The 27789-nt window shown below is 31.2% G+C and overlaps 1 protein-coding gene across 1 annotated transcript; it reads left to right on the forward strand.

Annotated features, from left to right (window-relative positions):
• Positions 1-27764, forward strand: LOC143083756 (universal stress protein YxiE-like). The gene is made up of 4 exons (XM_076260095.1): positions 1-376; positions 24231-24326; positions 25894-26000; positions 27177-27764. Exons 1-4 carry the CDS (start codon positions 289-291, stop codon positions 27381-27383), a joined length of 498 nt encoding a protein of 165 aa, XP_076116210.1. The 5' UTR covers positions 1-288; the 3' UTR covers positions 27384-27764.
• Positions 27765-27789: the final 25 nt, after the last annotated feature.

Consider the following 27789-nt stretch of genomic DNA (forward strand, 5'->3'; position numbering starts at 1 on the left):
AAGACAGACATTGTTCTTGTGGAATGATTACGCTTGAGAAATTTATCGTCCCTTGCGTTTAATATAGAGCTTTGATTAAATACTGTTCTGTTCTTACAATCAATGATCTCTGATAATTGGAAAGCTAAGCATGATTTATAATTGTGCAAACAAATCTATTGCATTTTATACAACGATTGGCATATTGTCTTAAAGAGCAGCACTTTGTTTTATTGAACCGATTAACTATCAACGTGCTTTATAGTTCTTTCAACTAAAGGATATTGAAAAAATTCACCAGAGAAAAGGATGGCAGAGAGTTCTGATAAAACCAAAACCGGTAAAACTGTAGTTATCGGCATTGATGGAAGCGAAAATTCACTGTTTGCAATTGAATGTAAGTGATTTTTAATTTTTATATATTACAAATGATATTTTCAATCAAAACGCTGTCATATTTGACATTCACTTACTATGTTGGCTTTTAAAAGTATTATGTATACTCCTTTAAATTATATGAAAAACATTTTTGCTTATGCATATGTAGTCACATAAATATCAAATTTGCAGACTGGGTATTAGTTACAAACGATCGCGGTATCACCTTCGTCAATGAACAAAACCAATATCGCAGTCAACTATAAAAGACCCTGACTTGACAAAAAATGTTAAACAATTCAAAATGTAAACAGCAAAGACCTGAATTATAACAAGACAATAAACGAAAAATAAACATTAAATATGACGCTTACAACAAATGTATTTATAAGCATACATTGCATGGTCTGCCTGGTTACAGAATAACGAGTCAAGGTATGGGGAAATGTAATAATACAACTACCTGTAGGCATACACGTTTAAATCCGAAGCTAACAAGTTAATTTGTTATGCATATCAAGATCACCAATAAAACTCAATTAACATATATAAGCTTCCTCACAATGCTCACTGTGAAGTGTTCACGTACACGACGTTAATATTCGTAATACGTTATGGTTCCTGCTAAACATTATCATAGTTTCATTATTATCTTTTAAATGTTTGCAGACATCTGGCATAAATCATATTTTATCCCCTTGTTAGATAAACAGCACCTGCTGTGTAATAATTCGTATGATTATATAATTATTGATATTCTATGTTTTAAATAGATGTTTAAATTGATAAGTATTAAATGAATGAAATGTGTTGACCCTATAAACAACATTCTCTTCCCGTTAAGCAAATTTATAGGCATCAAAGAAAACGTTATATGTTTTTTCCCTCACTAATTGCAGTTTTGACATTTATAAACATGTTGAACTTATATGTTATCTTTAGTATTTTGCACATGTAAAAAAATATTCGATCCAATTTACAGTGCACATGAGGCGAAGTGCGTCAAAATTACCTCTGACATATTACAGTTAATTGGAACAATGTAAATAAACAAATGTAATAAGAAAACGCAAAACATTCCCCCATAAGAATTCAGTAAGAACGGATATAACAATTTGAAAAGTTCATGAAATCACAACCTAATCACATTTATTCTCCTGTATTGTTTATCTCTGTATTTTATGATACTCCTGACTGTCGCGTACCTAGAGAGGAAGCATCAATTGTTAGTTATAGTAGTAAACTGTTATTTGTTTCAGTTTATACCAGAACCTCCCGGATACTGAGCGAGGTTTGTCTGAACAAAAAACTTCACAATCTTCCGCATTATACTAGTATACGAAAACGTTAATGTAACATTATTCAAACGGCAATTTCGTTTTAAGACATTGAGGAAGAACACTATGCAAATGGTAATTTAATAGTCTTTGAACGACCTTTAATGAAATTGAGTATAATATAAAAGAAACAAATACCATTGAAAAGAATTCAGAATTTCCAAAGTTAAACGTTTTTTTAAGGTTATGTAACTTTATAAATCTTTCGCTAGATAATCATTTTTTTTTATATGAGGCTGCTGTATAATATTTGTACAAAACAGCCAGAAATAAATGATTATCAACAATTAAAAAAATAATTTATCCAATTGATAATTGTTTAAAAATCTTTTAAGATAAGTAGTTATGTTTTGCACACCAATTTTCTTATCTGTAGGAGTAACATATAACTTAACAATTTAAGAACGAAAAAACGTTTTCGTCTTATTTAGATATAGGAAGATGTGGTGTGCGTGCCAATGAGACAACTCTCAATCCAAATAACATTTTATAAAAGTAAACCAATATAGGTCAATGTACGGCCTTCAACGCAGCGCCTTGGCTCACACAAAACAACAAGCTATATAAGGGCCCCAAAATAACTAGTGTAAAACCATTCAAACTGGACAACCAACGGTCTAATGTGTTTGATTTATAACTCTCTTGAAACATTTTAGAATGAATTTCTAGTTTTCTGGAATAAACTAGAAATTCATGATTGTAATAAGAATTAGATCGACATAAATACATATACATAAAAGTAATATTTACTAGGTACGAGAAAAACCTCCAAACTGATGTTAAATGAAAATGTTACAATCCAAAAGTTATGCCTGACGCTATATATGGGGTACTATTTTTGAAATTTTTACCTAATATTTCTGTTTGTTTTGTTCACCCATCATTGTCGATATAATGTATTTTTTTCGACTGTCATACAAGTGAGAGGTTAATCTAGTTTTAAAACCAATTTTAATTCATAATTTTCTACATAAGAAAATGCAGGAATATGACAGTTGTTGTCAATTCGTTTGATATGTTTGAGTTTTTGATGTTGCCATTTGATTCGGGACTTTTCGTTTTGAATTTTCATCGGAGTTGAGTATTTGTGTGATTTTATTTTTTACATTCGTTTAAAAAATAAACTCAGAACCTGATCCAAGTCCTTCAGCCACACATTCCTTAAACAGTGGCAGTCAACACATTTCAGATCTAAACATAGGTGTCATGTGTACTATTATTTGTCTGTTTGTCCTTTTCATTTTTAGCCATGGCGTTGTCAGTTTATTTTCGATCGATGAGTTTGACTGTCCCTCTGGTATCTTTCGTCCCTCTCTTGAAGTAACTAACCATATTCAATACAACAAAGTGTTGCTTACTACTTTTTAGACTAGCATATTGGTTGATTCATAATATTCCTTAGTATGCATAGACTATTCGTTACTTGATTTAAATAAAATAACCACAAACTAACAAGTAGATATTTTACAAGAATATTCCCGAACACCTAACCCCTTCAATCAACTATATGTGACTGCACTCAAATAAGAAAACAGATTTTTTTCATAACAAACCTATTACTCATTCAACAATCGACAAACTAATAGTTCGAATTACAGATATCATTGAAAAACGGATGAGACTGAAACCTTGACTATTTGTTGAGCATTATCATTAAAAAAAATCAAGCAACCTGAATTACATTTCGACATTTAACATAACATGCATGTTGGTCTTCGAAAAATAATGAGTTAAATGATGTAATCTGGGGTGTACACACTTTCACACTGATGTACAATTCCGTACACCCCTGATTGCACCAAGATAACGAATTAAACAAGCGTCCCGTTACCTATTTTTACACCGAGCAATACGTTCGAAAAATTGTTACGAGGAACTTCTACTACACATTTTTCACAACACCGATGTCCCTGTGCATTGTCAAATGTAACCCTTTATAAAATGTCTTAGAATTTTGGAGAATTGTATATTTTTTATTTGAAAATAAAACATTTTTGTGTGAATTTTTGCCTAATTGTTTTTTTTCTTTCAATCTTATGCTAAAAAAATGTTCTTACTTGTCAAAATATTATATATTTTTTTCCCCAGTTTTATTTAAATTTTTAATCTGGCAAAAAATAAATAAAAATAATAACGAAATATGTGAAATTTTTGCACAATTTTATCCACGAGTGAACTGGTTTATTTACAGCAATCAGATTGCAAGATTTTGTGTCATCAGAAATAAAATTATCAATATAGTAATTGAAGACCTTTAAATATCATTCTTATGCATATGAAGCACAAAAAGACGATTGCTTAGATGCAAAAAATTAAAAGCTACAAGTTTGCTTATCAGTTCTGATTGACATAGATATGCTAGTTGTCCAATATGTCCCTCTTCAATTTAGATTAATTTGTCGAACGGTGTTGTATATTAATCTTTAAATGTACAGTGATTGAGATGGTAAAAGTTGTAGAGTTAGATAAAAATCTTTACATAAATATATATCAGTCCTGTCAAAAATTCGTCTTTTATATCCAAAAGTATGTAAGGGTGACTATCCATATAGAAAAGTTTTCTAATCAAGATTGTGAATAGGACATTATAATAAATTTAATAACACATAGCTAATAGAGTAATAGAGTAGATTGGTCGAAAAAGTATTGTCAACCTTGGATTCGACGCGGTTGACAATTTGTTCTCGCGGTACCAATTTACTCTATCACCCTCTCAGCTATGTGTTATTTATTTAATGTTATACAATATGGACTATTTTTTTCCAAGAACACACGCGTTCAATCCAATAGAAACAGATTGAGTATTTAAGAGTATCAAGATAAACAATGATACTCAATCATCATATGTCAGCTTTCTCACTGTGAAGTCTACATAGTTACACGAAATATGCACGAGTTTATTTGTTATTCTCTATGTTTGATAATAAACATTATAAACGTTTCATTTGTTTGCAGACATTTGATAAAGTTCATATTTTCTCTGCTGCTAGATAAACAGCATCTGTTGTCATGAATTCGTACGATTATGTAATTATCTAGGAATTATAGTAATATTACGTGTTTAAATTGGTAAATACATATATTTGTTTAGCATTTTACCTTACTTAAATATGTTGTTCTAAATTATCAAGATACACTACATCTTAAGCGTTCGAAACATTAAAGAAAACAAGTTTTACTTTTGGCAACACTGATTTAACAAATTATATTTTACTTTTAAAATTTAGAAAGATCTTGAACATATTGAGACTGGTTTATATGTAATCTTTAAAATGTTGTAAATGAAACCAAATAGTCGATATCAATAACAGCGCAACTGAGGCAAAGGACCCATAATGATGCCTGGCATTATTTAAAATCAAAGTTTTGTTAGAACAATGCTATAAAAAAGAAAAACAAAACTAAATTCCCTGATATCCTATAAAAACGGAAGTGACATTCCTCGTTGTTGCATTTAATTTATGATTATGAGCTGTGTCACATGAGACTAATCAAATGCGATTGAAACTATAGTCGTTAATGTATCATATATATGTCAAATCTATCCTTCAGCATTATTAACGAGAACGTTATTGTATCAAAATTTAAGCTGTCATTTCGTAGAAAGACACCGAAAGAAGACCGAAATGTAAAGTCTAGCTTTACACTACTATTGCTGTGTTTTGTTAGAAAAGTATGAAAAACAACTACAATTTTAAAGTATCGTGAATTTCTAAACGTTTCTTGTAAGTTATTATGCACTAGATAAAGTCGTTTTGTTTCATGAAACTGCTGTATACGTTGTTTACAAAATATCCAGAAATAGTTGATTATTAACATTTCGAAAAGATCTGTAACTGACGCTTTCTCATTGTTCAAACAACCTTTAAGATAAATGTTTATATTTTGTACATTACTTTTTACACCTGGAGTAAAACATAATTCATTATAGATACCAGGCTAAAGCTTGTGTACGTCAGACGCGCGTTTGCGACGTATGCAACATGTTGAGCAGGATCTTCCTACCCTTCCGGAGAACCCGGGATCACCCCCAGTTTTTGATTGGGTTCGTGTTGGTTAGTCTTTAGTTTTCTATGTTCTGTCTTGTGTGCTATTATTTGTCTGCCTGACTTTTGAATGTTTAGCCATGGCGTTGTCAGTTTATTTTAAATGAATGAGTTTGACTGTCCCTATGATATCTTTCGCCCCTCTTTTGTCTATAAAAGACTAATCAATGAAACTCGAATAACAAAATAAGAGATGGCCAAAGAACGTACAAAGTTATAGAGCATTGAAGATACAAAAATTTGGAAGCTTTTGTTAATAATTACGTATTTTGAAAAAAACACTATAAACGACGAAGAAGTTGAACAAAGCGTTAATTGTTACCCCCTTGCTTCTCTTTTTTTTTTAAACACTACTGTCTTGAAAGAAAATGGTATGCATTTCTAGGTTTTTGCATAAGGTTAACTAGATATTTATAATTACTAAAAGTATACGATTAATATAGGTATACATGGAATTTGAAATGACTGGATAAGAGAAAGGCCAAATTTACTTGATTTGAATAAATTCGCCGAGCACACATGCTAAAACTGATCCGGACAACACACATTTTTTTTTATCTTAATCATATTTTTTTTATAGAAGTTATCCAAATAATAAAAAAAAAACAATGCCTGTTCTAAAATACAAGCAACGTCATTAGCAGGTCAAAAAAGCAAAACATTAAAATAAACAAGACAGACAAATGCGGACCAATATTTAGACATAACAGGTATTTGGTTACATTGTTTATTATTACAGAGAATAGAAAACGCCAAGAAGAACCGTTGACGAAGAAGCGTTACCTGCTATGTTTGAACCTAGTAATTGCTTGATTCTTTAAATTCTAGGATCAAAATGTTTGTAATTGAAAGTCAATAGAATAACCACCATACAAGCAGAAATCTTACAATACTGTTCGTCAACACCTAATTCCTTCAATCAACTATACATGTATGTAATTACACTGAAATAGGAAAATATTAACTTTTACAAAACAAACCAATGACTTTTATTTTGCATTCGATTAAGTACCAGTTCGATTTTAATCAGTGCTTGTTTTGAATTACATACATTATTGAAGACGGATGTTTTTTTGTTATCCAAAAGAAACCTTAATGAGCTTGAATGTTAGCTCAGATACCAAGGTCATTCGCCTTAATAGTTTGATCATGTCCAAGGAATGATATATACGTTAATCACTAGCAACGTCTAACATGGTTTTATTCAGATTTCAGAGAGGCGGCCAAACAATAAAATCAAATAGTTGTAATATACGATACATTTAAAATTGGGGCTTTCAAAATTTTGAACCTTAAACGATCTTTGAATAAAATTGCACAAATCAATGATAAATAATCTATTAATATAACAAGTCTACTAATATATCACAATAAGATAGACCCTTTCATGTGTAAGAAGTTTTGTAATAGTGGTTTTATATTTAGACATGTATTCAATTAAATTGTAAGCATGTCTTAAAGAATAACAATCAGAGGAAATGTAATACATTATGTTCGAATTCCATCCAAAGAAAGTGTACGTTCATTACTTAGTTAAGGAACTATTCGTCAGTTTGGCTTATCCTTGAATTTTGCTGAAAATTTACCATATTCAAATACAATTGATTAGATCTTACATATATTATAAGAAGATTTGTTTTACACTGTATGACTACGGATGTCAAATTTAATCATTATAGAATTCCATTGTGAACAACGCAAGATACTGTTATGGTCGTTTCGAAGGCGACCTTGAATGTCTCTACTTTAATTTAAGAATATATGTAATTATGTTCCTTACACGACTGATGTTTTTCTTATCAAAGGTGTATAGATTCTACAATCTCCTATAACGTATTAGTAAATTAAGATAGATATAATGATTGAAATATATCGATCTTCCTCCATTAATCGACAGGTACTATATAAATTGTTATTAATGGTACTATATCCATCATCTTACATTAATTAAAGTAGTATGGGTGTCTATCACACTGGCACTTGTCTCAGAATTGTTTTTATCCAATATACATTACTATCACACGTATTATATTAAGGTATATAGATGGAAAAAATTGAGACAAGTGCCTTGGGTCTTTCACTATTCTGGATTGTAAATAACCCCAGGTCCAGATTTTCAATCTTTACCTTTGATAACAATTCAATCGAATAGACAAAATTTGTTGAGGAATGCAGATACCTGATGTGAATTCATTTTAAGCATTTTCAAAAAGCTCTTGTTTTTTTTTTTTACAATTCTATCATTTAGTTTATCTTCTAATATAATGATGTTTTTCCTGTATATTTCATATACAATGTGTCATTTTGTCACAACCTGTAGCTTGGGAAGATGCTCGGTGACATATAACTTTTACTATATTTTTAAAACATATCACAATATATACTACGATTTGGTTTTATAACAAAATATAGCGCCTTGTATGTTTCAGTAATGACATAACTATATAATGAAAATAAATCATGATATTTCCCTTGTGTATATATTTTATCATATATTAAGTAGTAAATACTATTACAGTAGTTTTGAATATTTGATAAATAGCCTGCTGTTTAATCCATATCGCGCATCGTTGATGCGCACCCTTTATCACAGGTGTGCCCTTTATCATACCCTTTGTCACACCCTTTATCACACCCCTACTCATTTTTCTTCTTCATTTTTACATTAAGTCCGTTTTAATTTATGCAAGCTTCTCAAGGAGTATTTTCCTCAAAATGGGTCCTAAATGAACGTTACGGTCATTTGGGCCTGACGCAATTGATTGAATGACATCATTGTTTGGCATATGATGTCACAAACGTCGAGTTTTCATATTCGCAATGCAACTATAGAAAAGAATTAATTGAAATGCCATACAAAACACACAAAATATACAAGAAACAAAATATTTTTAAAACAACAGCAAGCAAATTGAAAGGTAACCCAGGTGCTTCGGATGAGTTATTGAACTGACAGTTCATTTAACGCTTTTAAAACAAGACAAAAGTAAAACTGAAGGTAACCAATGTGCTAATGATCAAAAAGCAGTTCATATATACTCTCCTGTTAAAATATAGGATAACGCGTATAAAACATGGCAAAATCCGTATCACGTGCCGAATCACCCTCGACCAATATCATCCAATGGACCTAAAGGACCTCGGGATGATATTGGTATCTCGGGATACTGCATATGATACGGATTTTGCCATGTATTATTCTCTATGTATTGTATTGTTGATAGGCCCAAACCCCTAAGGATATGAATGATTATCATTTATAAATTAATCAAATATTTTCAAATCCAAATCTCATTCACCTAACAGCGCACGTACAGTTATTCTTCATACTCAAATAACAATACGCATTGTTTGAGAATAAAAAAGAAAAGAAATGTTCAAAATACAAATTATGTACATTCGTTTAGCGATAACATAAAAAAGTCGTATGTGTTAAAGTACCTCTGCACGAGATAAAAACTGTTTTATAAATCAGTTTAAACGAGAAAAAAACATTCTTATCAAACTTATGGTATGAATGGAGACTGATTTAGCATAAAAACCCATATTGATATTAATTAACTATTAATGTACATCACTGATAACAAATCTCTGACTGTCTAGTTCGCACGTGAGGCTCCCATATCTTTTTTATATTACATAAAATTGACCCATGTTCCATTATGCCATGTAGAATCGAGCACAATAGAAATTTAACATCGGCCAGCAAAATGTTAAGGCATTAAAACATTATAAATAATTACAAATTATAAAATTGATTTAGAACGAAATGTAACACATTGCTTGTTTTGGCAATGACATAACTATTTGATTAAGTGCGACTCGTGATATTTCCCTTGTGTATAATTTGCAATTTGTAATATTAGATGACAACGCATTTAGTCTCTTCTATTCTATGAACCATTATGATATTTGTTGTTATTTTAGAATAATAGTATAATATAATGGACATGCATATAAAACAAACAGTTTATACAATATAATACTAGCTTTCATAGGTGAACAAAGAGGAGAGAAAGTAAAAAAAGAAAAAGAAAGTTTGAAAAGTCGTTTAATTATGTGACGATGACATTTGAATTGATTACAACGATGACGTACCGTGTCAGTAATAATAACGCTCTATCAAGGCATAAGAAATCTGTTTGACCTTTTTATGAAATTTTGAACATGTTTGAACATTTGAATATTTTGTTCGTTCGAATGTTCTAAGTGTCCGCAAATTAATAGTTTTGTATCTGAAACAAAGTTTTCAGATAGCCAGTTAAGGTTAGGGGATAAGTTTTTTTTTACATAATGTGTAATTATGGCAAACTAAGAAGTAATGGTAGACATCCTCAATATCGGACCCACAATGGCAAGCAGGATCATCAATAATATTAGCTCTAAATAGGTTATTGTTTAAGAATGAAGCGGAACATCGCAATTGCGTTAAGATAATATTTTATTTCCTTGGGCCGTACAAATAAAACGTTTCAATTTTACATAGTAGACTATCGTTTTTTAATTCTTTCTTAAATTTAGAAATAGGGTTGACACTGCGAATTTTTGGATCAAGTTTATTCCATTCACGTATAGTAGAGGGAATAAACGATCCAATAGTAAGGGAAAGTCTACAAAATGGAACAAAACTATCATGACCATTTCGCAACGGATAGTTGGTTGTACTTTGTACACAAGGAGGTACAAGATTACATAGATATTCTGGTGCATGCTTTTGGTTCATGTTATAAAACATCTGTAATTTTCTTCTCCTTCTTCTTTCAAAAAGAGATTCCCAGCCCACCTCAGAATATAAAGTTTCAGTTTTTGTAAATATTGGTAGACCTGTTATTATTCTTGCGGCCTCTAATTGCAAATTTTCTAACTTATGTGAGTAGCCTATTCCACAATTATCCCACACTTCCGTGGCATATTCGAAGATGGGTCGAATAAAAACTAAGTATAGTTTTTCTAAATTATTTCGAGATAATCGGTATTTAAGTTTACGTAAAACCTTTAAGTGTTTCTTTACACTTATAATTATACTTTCAATATGATTGTTCCATTTTGCGTCACTACTGAAATTAACTCCCAGGTGCTTATGAGATGTACTTAAAGGTATATTTTTACAATTCTAAGAGGTACTCTGCATACTAAAATTATGAGAGGAAAGGAAAATTGTTACCAGCAACGTAAGATGTATTCCCATCACTATTCTACGGATGTATTCTATTATTTTCACCCCTAAGACTTATTTTGAAGAAACTACATAACTAGTCACCAAATTAGCATTTCCTCTAATAATATCGGGCGAACTACTACCATGAATCAAGTCCAAAGATCTGACCAATGATTTCAACATTCAATGTGAAAGGGTAAATACAAAATTTTAAAAATGAAAAGTGAAAAAACCTTAATGACAGAAAATCACGGCCAATATTTCAAATTAAAAGGTAATTTTCAAAAGTTTCCTAACAGAGAATAAAATATTATGAGGTTACAATGAATGTAAAGTATTAATTTGTATATAATTTTACGCTTCATTCACTATCGTCCTGAATATACATGAATACATATCAATGAATATTTATCAAATAAACACGATCAACAAACAGATGTCTTGACAATAATAGTCAAGGTAACACATTATCTCATTTATAAGTGCAATGACTGTGTCATCAGACAGCAGTTGTTTTTCATTAAAAAAACACAAAAAACTCAAGATAAATAGTTATTTGACAAACCTTCCAGTTAAATTTTATTTTGTCTTATTAACAGTCATTTAGATGTTTGGATGGATGTTCCTCTTGGCATATCAAAACGTTATTGAGATTGAATGTAAACTCTAATTGATGGAATAAAAGATATACCAATGATATGTGTCTCTTTTAAACTGAACACTGTACGATATGAAATACGATAACGTCTTAGATATATTTCACAGATTTCGATAAAATTAAACAGTATCTTCGTTCTGAGAATAATCACGATATGAAATGAATGTAAGTTTTCATGACATGACATCATTGACATGAATATCAATAATATGGAAATTTTCATAAATTTCCTGCTACAAAACTTAAAATTTTTCGAATAACTAAGGATTTTCTTATAAAATAGGAATAGATTACCATAGCCGTATTTGGCACAACTTTTTGGGAATTTTGGGTCCTAAATGCTCTTCAACTTTGTATTTGTTTGGCTTTATAACGTTTTTGATATGAGCGTCCCTGATGAGTCGTATGTAGACGAACCGCGCGTCTGGCGTATTTAATTATAATCCTGGTACCTTTGATAACTATTTATACCACTGGGTCGATACCACTGCTGGTGGACGTTTCGTTAACGAGGGTATCACCAGCCCAGTAGTCAGCACTTCGGTGTTGACATGAATATCAATAATATGGTAATTTACATAAATTTCCTGCTACAAAACTTTAAATTAAAAAAAAAAACCTAAGGATTTTCATATCCTAGGAATAGATTACCTCAGCCGTATTTGGCACAACTTTTTCGGAATTTTGGGTCCTCAATGCTCTTCAACTTTGTATTTGTTTGGCTTTATAACTGTTTTGATCTGAGCGTCAATGATGAGTCGTATGTAGACGAACCGCGCGTCTGGCGTATTAAATTATAATCCTGGTACTTTTGATAACTATTTCAATCCTGGTATCTATGATGAGTTTATTTATAACATTTTATAAATTAAATGAACATCGTTGTCCTCGAGCAACACTTGATAAAAAGATTATGTTTTTTGATGAAGTGATAATAATTTGCAATGACTGTTATTTGTCACATCGGTTACCATAGGTTTTTTTTCATTTGATTTGAAAACTTTAAGTTCCGAAAATAATTGGACATCTTTTCTATAAAGCCAGTATGAGAAATAATAATTTAAGAATTCAACATCATTTTATACATACCTAGGGCATTTTTTATATCGTAGATTCTATTCTAAGCCGTGTTATATTCTAGTATTTTTGTGACGAGGTTATTCAACATCACCTTTCAGTATGTTCAAACAAAACTGAGTATTCCTCAAGGAGTTTATCGTGTTTAATAATTCTACAAACAATCAGCGAACAAAATAAGTAGAATGAATCTAAAAGGAGTATAAGCTACAAGATATAAAAAGTTAGATTTGTTTTGGGGTACAATCATTAATAAAAGTGAAATAGTGAAATGATAGTTAGCTTTATTCATAATTATCTACAAAAACATCGCTGATAAATAATTCACTTACATGTGACCTTCAATTTAACCCATTAGCTAGAGATTGGTTACGCATGCTCAAGTCGTTTTCAGCCATTAAAAGGGAAACAATGTCAACATTGAAAATAAAACAAACATTTCGTTGACTTTTATGAATTTTTACTTAGATGGAGAATTGTCACATTGGCATTCATACCACATCTTTCTATATCTATATACAACAAATCATTCTTTTACAGATCATTAACTTATTTCTTAAACCTTTAACATGAAATCAAACAGACCTGGAAAAGTCAAATTAAATGAGTTCGCTACTATAGTTAATGATTTATTATTATATCCGGACTGATGCGAAATATCTAAGCAAATATCGATTGCACTACAAGGCTGATCACATTTCCCCATTTTCGCTGTGAAGTTCAAATACAAATATCTCAAGTTACTATGAGATTAGATAAATACTAAAAAAGGGAGAATAAATCTTTTTTTAATATAGGATTTCGTTATTCTTTTCTGTAAATGAACTCTATCCTATACTTAATAGTAAAAAAAATACAGAGCCACAGTTCATTTAAGCTTGTCTGTACTAGCAACATAACAGCAGCGTAAATTTGCGGACATTACGATATTTCGTTTGTATAATATTGGCTCTTTGTATCATCTTGATGACATGACACATATTGTTTCAGGAATTGAGTTAGTATCAAGGACAACCATGACATTTGTTCGGAGACTTATAGGCTTCGAATTCAAAAACTTTCTAGTGACAGTCACATAAAGACCATGTCAATTAAATGCTGCTGTTCTTTTGATGCATGGTCAATCTTTATATCACAGTAAAACCAAATGTGTTGTTAACAATGTACCAAATGTTTAAAAGTAAATAACGACAGAGAAAATAATAGCACATGATGTTTATTCGTAATAATACTTAACCATTAATTTTAACATCGTAATGAAAATTGAAAATATTACTCAAGGGAAATATAACGATTTGTGTTAATGGTATTGTTTTTTTATGGCACGAACAGGCAAAGTGTCATATTCCTATACTTAATCACAAACAATTGATCCCTGAAGTGAAATATGGAAGCTTATTAAAATTTTGGATATTTGGATGATATATCAACACATTTTTACCGAACATGAGAATGAACAAACGGAAAAGTAATGCATTTTTTTACAAAGATTATTTTTTTTTGTTAATCACCAGTTCTTCAAAATATATTGAGTATAAATTTAGTTAAGACAGGTATGGTAAAGCAGGTCCACTAGCAGTACACGAAGAACAATAGCAACTTGTCTATGCCCGAGCAATTAAGTTTCGACACATATAAAATATAATAGGTTTTACTTGTGGCGCCACTTCTCGTCCATTATTTTTCTTTATGGAAAGTAAATAATATTGTATATAAAGAATATTTCAGCAAAAATATTTATGAATGAAAAAAAAAAGACTCATAAATTTTATAATTTTATACAAACAAACAAGTTTTACGAAATTCAACTAAATTATGACGTCACAATTACACCACTAATGATGCGATTGGTGAAAATCCTTGTTAGCAAACGTTTTTTTTTCGAATTTCCCTAGGGACAAAATATTAAGATTTTAGGGCCAACATTATGAGTTAGTAAACCAACTCCTTTTAATTGATTATATCACAATTCGTTATTAAGATCACCTTTGATAGGCTTTGAAATAAAATTCAACAACATCTGTTCATTGTACCTCTTATCATAGAGCTGTCTTATTGGTCCTTAGTTAAACGTACCCATGCAAACATTTAAAGGAGACTGGAATAAAATATCATACACAATGCATTTACAATATGTGTTATTTTGTACAATTCACATGACCATCATTTTAAATATTACATCACAGTGTCTTAAAAACTTTCATTGTTCGTAACAATTCAGCATGAAACATCATTGACTAATTAAGAAAACGCCTTTGGCAGATGTTGGTTATTCAATGGCCTCCATAAAAAAAGGAAGAAGATACCAAAGTCTGAGATATTCAATTTTAAGTCGAACAGAGGCTAAAAAAACATGGCAAACGATATTTAATCAGTCATAACAAATGTAATAAGGAATATTAGACAATTGATTAGGTGTAGGTAAAACAAAACAATTCAAAACATGTTTCTCGGTAAACAGTTATTGTTTAACTGTCAGACTGATCTGGTTTGCCTACAGCATTCGGCTTCGTTTCCCATTGCAGTCTCCAAATCGATCAAACTAGTTCAAACCATGCTAATAACTGTAAAACTGCTTTACAATAGCACTTGGAACCTTGCTGTGATATTAATTCCTATATTATGCACACATTAATGCTAATAAATCACTTCCATCATATTCAGCATTTCAGACAATGCGATATAAAGCCATTAGTTACTTAAATTATTTATGTTCCGTCGAACATAATAGCTATACTGCTTATTACAAATGGATACAATAAAAACATTGCATTAAGAACTGTTTGTGTTATACTACAGAGGACCCTTAATTATCAATCTGCAACCACTTAACGCAATAAATGAAAAATATTAACTTCGATTTGTTGATTTTATATTTGCGTCGGTACTAATTCGTGTATTTATCTTTTTAAAAGCATGTATTGCATAGAAGATACCTAAAAAAATGTGTATGTTTGTCGTACAAGATAGCTCTACTGCTTATTAAAATTTGACACAGTACTATTACATTGCAGAATACTTGTTTATGTCATGCTACAGATCACTCTTTATGATCATTCTGTGTCCACTTAACGCATCATATGAAACAAATCAACTTCGATTTGTGCGATTTAATATTTCCGTCTTTAGTAATTATTGTATTTATCTCTTTAAAAGCATGCATTATATAGAAGCGGCAGTATAATTAAGAAAGATGTAAAGCCAGAAAAGTGCAATATGATTGGTGGATTACTACATTTTTTCTGAATTTGGTTTGGTTTGGATGAGATATTCATCCTTTAAGAGCTTTAAATGAGATGTTATAGCTGCATGTTTTGAGAGGATTACGACAATTAGCAATAGTGAAGCAAAAACTGTGTATAATTCCACGCTCCTATGTTTCGTCTTTGATTTCCTTTGTCTTTATGTTATCTTTTTGTATATTAATAATATGCGTTTCTTCAATTTGACTGTCAAGTGTTCCAATTTATATGTTTATCCTTTTCATTGTCATGCCAACTTGTTATGACCACACCGCACACTAAACATCCTTTTAAAGTGGTAGCTAACACTACAGGGAGATAACTCTGTAAAGTCATCTAAACGTTTTAATGACGTTGTGTTGTAAAAGGAATATTAAGCTTCTCAATGATCAAAATTGTGTTTGTCAAACTGCTATATAACCAGTGTAATTTTTATGACAAAACGGTTGGTTCAAAATATTTGAAATTTTTATAGTTTTCTTAAAGGGTCAAAGTAAATTTTATGAAAATTAAACGAGCCAAATTAATTTTAGTGAAAGTGTTGGGTACCACCTAAAAGATCAATATATGCAAGTAGATTTAAGAAACATAATATTCTCCCAAGTAAAATTAAGATTGATTCGTAAGAGATCTTTAGAAAGGCAAATTACTTTTTGTTAATTTCTCGTTTACTGTAAAGTTTTTTTTCTTTCCTTATCTTATACATACCTTTAAAGATTTCCATATCACATTGAAGGTTAAATTAGATGTCATCTCAAGTTGATTAAAAATTATTAAGAAAGCTTTGCTAGAATTCCCTCAGGCTATGTTCATGTAAGATGTTTTCAGTTATTTTTTAAAGGTTCCAGTTGAAATACAGTTTCTCAAAAATGCATATGACTAAGCATCTTTCTAATTGTCTTCCAGTTTTTTGAGTTTGGTCGTTTCTAATGAAGGTATATCCAAATGACATTTCGACAATGTCTTGTCTAGGTTGCGTCAAGTGTATAAACAAAGGTCATTGATTGATATTTATAAATCTGCCCAATCATTTGTACATTCTTGTATGTATATGCGCCAACTACTACATTTCAACGCAGTCTATTTCAATCCTTTTCCCTTCGGCGAAGTAAACATAATATAAGTAATTTTTATTTTTTTTCTTATATTACACATAGTCGTGCCAAATTGTAATTATTAAAGTTTTAAAAGCTTTAGGTTTCTTTTAGTAATCGACATATTTTGTGCATTGATTATTTTGTAAACAAATACGTCAATAATATAAGACAGATGTTTTTGTTGTCCCACGGTTCCACATTTAACGCTCATTTGAATTTCATAGAAACTAAATGTAGCTTCCATGTTTGAGGGTTATATTTGGAATACTTGCATTAATTTAATCTTCAGATAATGGGCCATTGGCATACAACTTTCTAAGACTAAATATTTTCTCATTAAGAAAGATTTAAAAAACACCAATACTGTTGATTCATTTATTTTCGTTAGTACCAATTTTTGTGGTTTGTGAACAAAATGCATTTTTGAGAATATTTGATTTCTTCGTTTTTCAAAAATCTACACACAAGCCAATTGAAATGTTTTACTTCGTTGAACATTTTAGTTCGTGGTTCACATGTAACCACGAAGTCTACGAACATTGGTATCCCACAAATAATAATGAAGCTACAATATAATGCCGGGGGTATGCAAAGTCAATTTGTTATGAAAGGAAAAGGTTCTATTCTATGTTTTGTCACATGCATACATAACTGTACTATACGAATTTGTCGTAATATTAATCCCTCAATGATTAAAATACTAGTATAAGATAATAAGTGCTGTCTCATTAGTTGAAAGACGGGAAGTCATTAGAAGGGTCTTGCAAAATGCAATTTATATTGCATTTTTAAAGGCTTTAAAGGAAGTTTTGGTCATCAATTAAGTTCAACTGGCGCCTTTTTTTTTTTGAAACTTTGTTGATTCGACGTGCATCTGGCTAACAAAATGTTGATTCTGGTATCTAAAATGAGTTTATTTACTAACTCACACAATAAGAGTCACGCAACACAAAAATGTTTGTCTTGCATTTGTATAAGAACAATTTATACATTATGACTAAAAATGCATATTATTTTGATCTTGCAGTAAAATTAGAGTTGCTTTCAATTTCTCATTTGGAACTTCTAGGTTTTATGTTTCGAAATTCCAGGATCATCATGATGAAGCATAGATCCAAACCTTCCTTTTTGTTTATGATATTTGTAAATACTGTTCAACAAGATGGTGTATGGAGCAGGAACTGATAACATTTTTTCGGAGCGCATGCGTTTTTGTCTGAATCCTCAATCTTTTAATTTGTTGAATCAATTTAGTACGTTACAGATTTCTTTTTATAGAAGTAAATGTTTGAATAATGTCGATTTTTAAACTTGATATCTCACTTCTTCTTTCTTCTGATGACAAAGATTGTTAAACAGTCAGGAATCTCATTCGTCAAAATTATCTTAGCAATTATGCTACCTAATTATTTCAATCATGAACATTGAAGCCATGGTATTGATGACACTTTGTCAATTTATCTATTAAAAACCATTTAATGCGTCTACAGGGCATCAACACGATCTTTACATGCCAGTTCTATCATAAAAGTTCTACTATCTTTAGAACTTCATTGATTATTTTGTCAGGATACAAATATTCTCTTTTTGGTCGTCAAGGGGTATTTTCAAAAGGAAAAAAAACCCACCAAAAAACACCTATCTGTATATTTCTTTTTTTTTTGTAAATGTGAAACTTTCAATAATGATATTTATTCGGATTAGAGTTGTCGTCATGCTATCAAATGCAAATAATTGCCATGAAAAGGGATGGAAATGCCTCATTCGAAGTCGTCTTTATGCATTTATGGTAATTTTCCAGTCTACCAATATATATATACAGATAACTGACGGATACTTACATCTGTCATCGGATGTTAACTACCTTCTTAAGCTTGTACCAGACTTCTTAATATAAAAGGGATACTGTACAATGCTATATTGCAAGATCTATTTTTATTGAAAGTAAAAAAAAAAAGTAACTTAAAAGTACATAATATAAGAATTTACAAATTTACAGATTCCTGTAGAATAGTTTTTTTATAGGCATTCTCATTCTCTGAATGAATTATTGTTATTATTCTTGCTAGTTACAGGGGATGAAACGTATATCTTGTCTCCGTAATTTTGAAGGACTAAATATTTAAAAATAGAAAATCTCAAACTTTAAAAAGGTAATCAAATATTCTGGGATTATCATAACAAACGAAAAGAATGAAAAGTATTGGCAAACCATGGGAAAAATCAAATATTTATGGAATATACTTTTTTTTAACCCCGAAAATTAAAAATAACAAAATTTCCATACTGAGCTGGTTGTCCAATTCTCAACTCGCTTACATATATATTGTCCCTGAGTTATAACGTTAAGACTGTACTTCATAAACAGCACAAATACGTATTTTGAAAATTTCTGTCTATTTTTTATACATGTATACTACTAGTATGTATTTTTATCAAAAGCTATGCAGCACGGTCTCTCATAATCTTTTTCCTTTAAATAAATTACTGCTTTATACGCGTTGATAGACATTGTCAATTACATGTTATAAATGAAACAAAGTATTATCTAGCGTGTTTTCTGTCATCCATATTTGTTTATCTGTTACTCTCAACCATTTTATTCTCTGTATAATCAGATGATCAATACGTCAAAATATAGCTGCAGTCTCAATTCAACTGCAAATGATAGATATTGCGTAACATTCATTTCTCCTCAGACAGAGTAAATATTGAACTATAGTCAATGTTGATTAACTCATTTCTAATAAGCATGTTGTTTTTTTTTGTTATTGGGACACTGTGTAGTTAATACCTTAAACAATTTGTCAGCCCGTCATCCATTATTCAGCCAATATTTGATATGTAAATATGAATATTTCAATACAATGATAAATGTTAGATTTTAACAATATAACACAATAAAATTATACTATTATACAGCTATCAATGCTTGAAAATTAACATCCTGTCGATATGCTTCGTCATTATATAACCAGAGTCTGTAAGTTGTTGTTTTCTGCCTGTCACATTTGTTGTTCGTTTATTGTTCGTGCATTGTTTTAGTATATACCAAGCTGTTAGTTTTCTTGCATGAAATTAATATAACGGTATAAGTTTTTCTCATAGGAGAGATCTGTACAGTGAGACATATATGTTTGTACCCTCGTCTAGTTGTCGTTGCTATAAAGCAACAGTCTTCGTTAAACAGGAATATCTTTCCTCGTGCTTTAAAACGAGTACAAAAGCATTTTTTGTACCTGTTATGAAATGGTGTCATTTTAGTGTTATTTTTTACATTGCAATTAAAGTGCGAGGTTTGGCTAGCAACAACACCAACCCAACCTTTTTCTTTAAAAGAGGGACGAAAGACACCAAAAGGACAGTCAAACTCGTAAATCTAAAACAAACTGACAACGCCATGGCTAAAAATGAAAAAGACAAACAGAAAAACAATAGTACACATGACACAACATAGAAAACTAAAGAATAAACAACACGAACCCCACCAAAAACTAGGGGTGATCTCAGGTGCTCCGGAAGGGTAAGCAGATCCTGCTCCACATGCGGCACCCGTCGTGTTGCTTATGTGATTACAAATCCGGTAAATAGTCTAATTCGGTAGGTCAAATTCATGAAAGGGAAGGGGATTGTAGTTACGACGTAAGGAACATATCCGATATCATTTGTGAAACGGTTATTCCATAACGGTCAACCAACTCGTGATGGCGTCCGTAAAATTTACGAAGGGATGATTTCAACTTCACCATTTGGAACTCTTGGTTTAATAGCTTCCTTGTGAGCAGTAACCCTCTATCAAGAAAATCATGATAGGAAATGCAAGCACGGGAATATCGTATCAATTGGGAGATATATACCCCGTATGCAGGTGCTGCTGGAATGTTGCTACTTAGAAATGGAAAGTTCACAATTGGAAAGCTGAAATCATCTCTTTTGTCGTAAAGTTTTGTCTTCAACCGACCCTCATTGTCAATTTCTAGATGTAAGTCAAGATATGAAGCCGACTTAACTGTATCTGTAGTATCCTTTATCTCCAATTCGATGGGATAGATGCGATCCACATAGTCACCAAATTTTGAATTGTTTAGTGAAAGAACGTCATCTATATAGCGGAAAGTAGAGTTAAAGGATATTGCTAACTTCTTATCTTTCTTCCTAAGAAGTTCCTGCATGAAGTCAGCCTCATAATAATAAAGAAACAAGTCAGCAAGTAGAGGGGCACAGTTTGTTCCCATTGGGATGCCGACCGTCTGTTGAAAAACACGTCCTCCGAACGTAACAAATATGTTGTCAATCAAGAAATCAAGCATCTTGATAATATCGGTTTCAGAGAATTTTTTGTTTGAATCAGAATGGTTCTTTACAAAGTATGATTTATCCCTCCCTAAGACAAGATACTTGTATCTACGTTGGCCATTCTTTTTTATGAAGCAAAGTAATACCAACTCTTTTAATTTGTCTTTTAGTTTGGAATGTGGAATACTTGTGTAAAGAGTAGAAAAGTCAAATGTTTTAATACTGTTACAAGATGAAAGAGAGTTAGATTGTATGTACTCTAAAAGATCTTTGGAATTTTTAAGTATCCACATCTGATTCACGCCACCTCTAGAATAGGCAGTTTCACAATAACTTTGAAGCCCGTCTTTGATTGCTGATAAAATGGATGTTAATAATTTAGAAAGGGGTTTCGTGGAGCACTTGGAAGACCCAGCAATATACCGTTGTTTGTAAGGACACTTATGTAGTTTAGGTATCCAATACAGTGATGGAAGATCCAGTTCTTCATCTTTGGTTGAAATACCAAAGGAACAAAGAACAGACCTATGATTATCCAGGATTTCCTCTTTGGTAAGTGTCGTGAGGGTATATGTTGGGTTTCCAAGTGAATTGTCTATACCTAATTCGTTTATCAAGCAATTAATGTAATGACTTTTACAGATAAAAACGATGTTATTTGGGGCTTTGTCTGCGGGGACAACAACATATTCATCATGGAGGTCAGATAGGTGTTTAGCAACATTTGGATCTTTGAAGATTGACGTAGCATGGGCATTGATGGACCCATTCAGTTTTTTAATTCTGATTTGTATTAACGACCTCACTGCCTTAATCCATTCGGATAGAGTGTCTACGTCTTCCTTCTCGCGCTTAGCCCATTGCCTGGCATAATCCTCGACTGAATCCATCAAAATTTTAAAGTTGTGTTTCCAATTGATGGATTTAGGCTCACGATATTTCGGACCTTTCGATAACACGTTTCGTAGAGAAGTGTTATTAACAATGTTAAGGTCACCGGTAATAACGTGGCCAGCAGGATTATATGTGAATTGGGAACTAGCACAAGTGCAATCAGGAGGTTTAGACTTGAAGTCGTCAATATCGAGATCCTGCAAAACGCGTTTGTAATTGAAAATTTTAGTTGCAATAGGTTTGGTATAGGTATAAGAAATTATTGGTACAGACTGGTCTTTGAAATAAGGAGGTATTTTCGATTGAACTAATTTATGATGAAGGATATTGCCTAGGTTGACGCCATCGAGACCTTTGTTGGCAAAGGAAAGATTTAGAAAAGATCTTTTCTCTTTTTCATCTTTTCCAATGCGAACTGGCTTGAAAAGTCTGTGACTAGCAATATCCGAAATTATAGCTTGTAGTTTGTATTGGTTTGAATGAGGGTTTGTTACAGTGGATTCCAAACATAAATTGAACAGAGAATGAAGTTTTGAAAGGGGTAATGAATAAAGTTTCGTGCGAATGTGATGAATACCTAACGGTTTTTGTATGCATGGCAGCAAGTCATTAATAGAGACATCATGCAGAGATCTTTAAATGACCTGTACCAAGTCAGGAAAATGGCAGTTGTTATCTGAGTGTGTTACCTTAGCTGAATTTGGCAACACTTTTAGGAATTTTGGTCCTCAATGCTCTTCAACTTCGTACTTTATTTTTGGATTCGAGCGTCACTGATGAGTCTTTAGAAGACGAAATGCGCGTCTGGCGTATATACAAAATTTAATCATGGTATCTATGATAAGTTTATTTGCATTATCGTTTGTTTTTTGTTCACTTCAGTGTTTCTGTTGCTTCGTTATTTTTCTCTTATAGTTGATGTATGTCCGTCGGTTCTAGTTTGTAACCCGGATTTGTTTTTGTCTCAATCGATTTATGACGTTCGAACAGCGGTTTACTACTGTTGCCCTTATTTATAGTTTTTGACAAAATGCATATATTGATGTTAAAATCATGACACTTTAGTATGTGACATCATTATATCTTATTTTTTGCAAAGCGTTGTATTTTATTGATTAAAATATGGCTTGCATTTACCACAATGAAGACCCAAAATGAAATGTAACGATATCAATTTAAAATAAAATGTCATCACCACGAACGCAGTATGCAATATGACTCATATATTTGTAAATTGCTTTACTTCTGTATCAACTCATTTCCATACAGTTTAATTTTTGCACTGAGTTCAATTTTCATAAGCTAAAATAAAGGTGCTTTAAAGTAGTGTTTATACTAATTTCTTTACTAATATTTCTTGGTCTTAAGCAGCTCTTTCATGCAATTAGAGGTTTCATGGTGTTATGATGAAGTTTGAAGCAATCAAGTCATTAATAGTGCAATAACATGCTACCAAATTAATAAAAAAAATATACGTTATCTGCTTTATTAAATATCGATATTTGAACTAGATAGTTTGTTAGAAGCCCCCCAAAAAAACGAATGCCGGTTAAATATGTCCACTTTTTGGAAAGCTACTGTGGTTATGTTTTCATAAGCTACAATACTCATTGAATATCATAGTAATGCTAAAAACCAGTATGTAATAATCTAGCTTTCAATTAATGATTGATGATAGTTAAATAGTCTTGGAATTTGATTGCAGTAATGTCGTTTGTGATATCACCGTGATGTCATATGAATGTTCTTAACGTCATACTTGACCATTCATAATATTCATATGATTAATGACTCTATCAAACGTCAATACAACCATTACATAAGTAAGTAAGTACAGCAATTGTCTTGCGTCGTTTAGTGCACAGTGTGAAAATAAATAAATATACGATCATGTTAAAATGTCGAACAATTGAAACGTTTTTTAAAAATATTGAGGAAAACAGTTTAGTTTGTATAGCCTTATAAACTGCCAAATCATTACAAGAGAAAACAAAGTATTTTATTCTGTGGATTTATATTTGCCAATATTAATTTAGTTTTATTCTATATTTGACACATTTATTTACAGGGTACGCAAGCCATGTACATCGTCATGATGATCACGTGATATTGGTTTATTGTGTAGAGATGAGCGAAGTTCTTACAGCATCGGACTGGTACCATTGTATGTTTTTTACGTCTTTATAAGTGTCTTCGACTTTAATTGGTTAATATGTAATATATTTTTCATGCATTTTCCTTTTTCAGATAGATTTTATTCATATTATTCCATTTCCGTTAAGTGGGACTGAAATTCATATTCGAATGTTTAATTTAATTTTACAAATTCTGATCATAAACAGAGGATGGATAGTTGTCAACGTGCGTGACGATTCAGAACATTTTATCTGGTCTTGACTGTTATTTATTTTTGGTATTTATAAACCTGACTGTTATTAATTTTTGGTATTTATAAACCTCCTGAAGATGATATCTGATCAAAATATTAAATCAAATATTTGTTATCCTTGATAATGGATACATGTGACTCTAAAATTGTTTAATCTTTGTACTTTGATCTTTGGTAGAGAGTTGTTTCATTTGCAAATCTCGTTATTTAATAGCGATGCATATATTTTCATTCATAAATATTCCAAACTTCTGCTACGAACTTCTGTAGAAACATTTATAGGTATATTATATTTACCAAGATAACCCAACAAACATCAAAGACACAGCAATCGTTCGATATTGATTCGCCCTGCATTCCCATGCTGTTGTCCCAAAAAAGGACCATGCTTGATTTTTTCCTATCTATTTAATTATTTTGCGTTTTGAATTCCCAATAGAATACAACGTTTTAAACTAAATAGATTGAGTTTGTATTAGATTACATGCTCATTCATTCTCTCACTAACTGATACTGATGTATCTGAATGTTTTTGTTTCTACAAAATCTACTCGACGTGTAGATACATGATGCCAGGAACATCATTATTATTTTCGATTAGTTTACTTGTAATGGTTTAAATCAAACGTAACCCATCTAAATAACGGCAAATAGAGGTAAATTAATTAATGTCTGCAAAAGAAAGTTTGGTTACAGTGTTTAAATCGTAAGCATTGAAATTGTTCATATGATTCACAGATCGTTCATTGAAATGATTCTAAAAGATTCTTTTGGTAAAATTTGCATATTACATATCGTCTTGCAAGAATGAAGTGACACACTGATAATCACCTCATACTAGTATGCATAGTGTATGTCCTTTTCGATTTGTTTTTATCTGTAAATTAAGTGTCAAAAATAGGTCATTTCAAGATTTATGTATTTAAGACTGGATAACACTCAAAACGAATTCAGTACTATTGTTGAATAAACTTCTTGATACAAAGAACAAAATGAAACATCATTGCAAACTAGAGTGATGCCGTTTGTAGACTATCACAATTAACTTGTATACGATACCTGTCGAACCGTTATTATGTTTCATGAAGATGTATCTCGGCAACCATTTGACCATTTGAACATATATGTGTTTCATATGAAGTACATTTCGCAACTATAATCGCACACATATATCAGTTCTCTCTTTTCTTCATGCAATTTCAAAAAAGCATATTTTTTTTTGTGTTTTTAAAAGATCACCATATTTCTATCTTGATCATCCGTTTTTGGAAACATATGCCATTTTTATTATGAATACATGTATCAACATTTATGTTAGATAAATTGTTATTTTATTTGCAAGCTCCAAACCCAGGTGACGTAGATGCGTTCAAAACAATTCTAGATCACGAGGTTAAAAAGGTCCAAAGTCGGTTGGAAGAATTTGGAGAATTACTGAAGAGGTTGAAGGTAGACTCGATGTATTACAAATCTATAAGTATTAAATGGTTTTGTTTGCTTTTTAAAATTGTTTCTAGGGCATATTCGGGCTTTATTTCGAACATACTATAGTCATGATAATTCATAATGGATTCAACATAATCATGGATTGCAGACAAAACTTATAAGTCACTAGCAAATCCAAGATAGAATGATACAAATATATTTATATGCATTCAATCTGTCATACAGTTACAATCTACAGATATATAATGTCGATTACTAAATTACAGATTCTTAACAAAGATACTAGTAAGATATAGTATCATATAGATTTTCAAAAAATATCACTGAATTCCATAAAAGATAAAAGGAATATGGATTGTTTCTAACAGACATCAGTTCAAAATTTGCATAGAGCGCTGATTCCGTTTACATCACATTCAAATTATTTTCATCGATTATAGTTTTCCTTAAGTTTTAAATAGAAATACTAAAAAAGAGCAGATAGATACGATGTTTATCAGTGCTATGTAGCTTAATGTGAAAGTTGATACTTTCGTCTCAAAGGAATATTTTCAATGGCAATGTTTTTCTCAGAAATCACAGTGAAGTGCAAGTGAATTACATTTCAATATCCCATTGAAAGTTCTGTTCCGATTTGAAAATCAACATTACTAGAAGTTTAACTCACAGTTAGATGGAATTGTTTGCTACTTCAACGTACAGTAGAACTAAATGTAATGTTGAACTATAAAAAACGCGCTCATTTGTTTTTAAGTTTGACTGATTTTGAATGGTCTTTTTAAAAGTGTGTGGCAAAAGTTGTTCGGAATCGGTTCTGTTTGTTTTTAGTTTAATGACTTAAAGACTTATAGTTACCAAAAATGGGATAGAAGGATTTAAGGTGATGAATGGAAATTAGAATTTGCCGCTTCCGAACCAAATCATCAGCATTAAGGAGAAAAACACTTACTTTTAGGTTCAAGCTTTGAATAAGAATGATTTGTACAGGTACTTGTAGCACTAAGAGTTTTGGGGTTGAAGTAATGAAATCTTTTTTATTGAACAAGACGACAATGAACAGCTAAAACTCCATATAATGACAATTTGATTAAATAAATGCAACCTTACAATGTTGTAAGAACGATAACAAAATAAACAAAAGTATATGGATAACAAAATATATTAGTATTATTATTTCAGCTTAACGGAGTTGTGAAAAGTGCACAAGCCCCGAAACCTGGAGAAGGAATCCTACGAGTTGCCAAAGAGGAAGGTGCTTCTATGATCGTCACTGGAACACGAGGTCTTGGTAAAATACGAAGAACATTATTAGGAAGTGTCAGTGATTATTTAGTTCACCATTCACCTGTACCTGTCCTCGTTTGCAGATTCAAAGAAAAGAAATAAAAGATACACTTGACATTTATTTGATTTGAAAAAAAAAATGTATGTATATATACATAAACATTCATTACGTATTTGAAAATAAGGCATGGATTGTGAAGAATATATCTGTATTGCACTTAGTCAAATTTCAACTCAGAAAGTTGTGTACTGTGGATTCCTTTATCTTCTTTGGTATCAATTTTCGTAGATTAAGGAAAATTAATGTTTTCATGGATTTTTTATTTCGTGGTATTGCCCATCTCTGCATACAAAGAAATTTTGATAGGTGTTAAACATTTGATTTCGTGGTTCACCTGTTCCCACGAAACCCAATACAATATGTATCCAACGAATAATAATAAATCCTCCGTATTTGAGTTTTGTTCAGTTACATCTACCACATTACCATGATAATATGGAAGAGTTT

The sequence above is a fragment of the Mytilus galloprovincialis genome, chromosome 1 (genome assembly GCF_965363235.1).
Source record: "Mytilus galloprovincialis chromosome 1, xbMytGall1.hap1.1, whole genome shotgun sequence".
Lineage (NCBI taxonomy): Eukaryota > Metazoa > Mollusca > Bivalvia > Mytilida > Mytilidae > Mytilus > Mytilus galloprovincialis.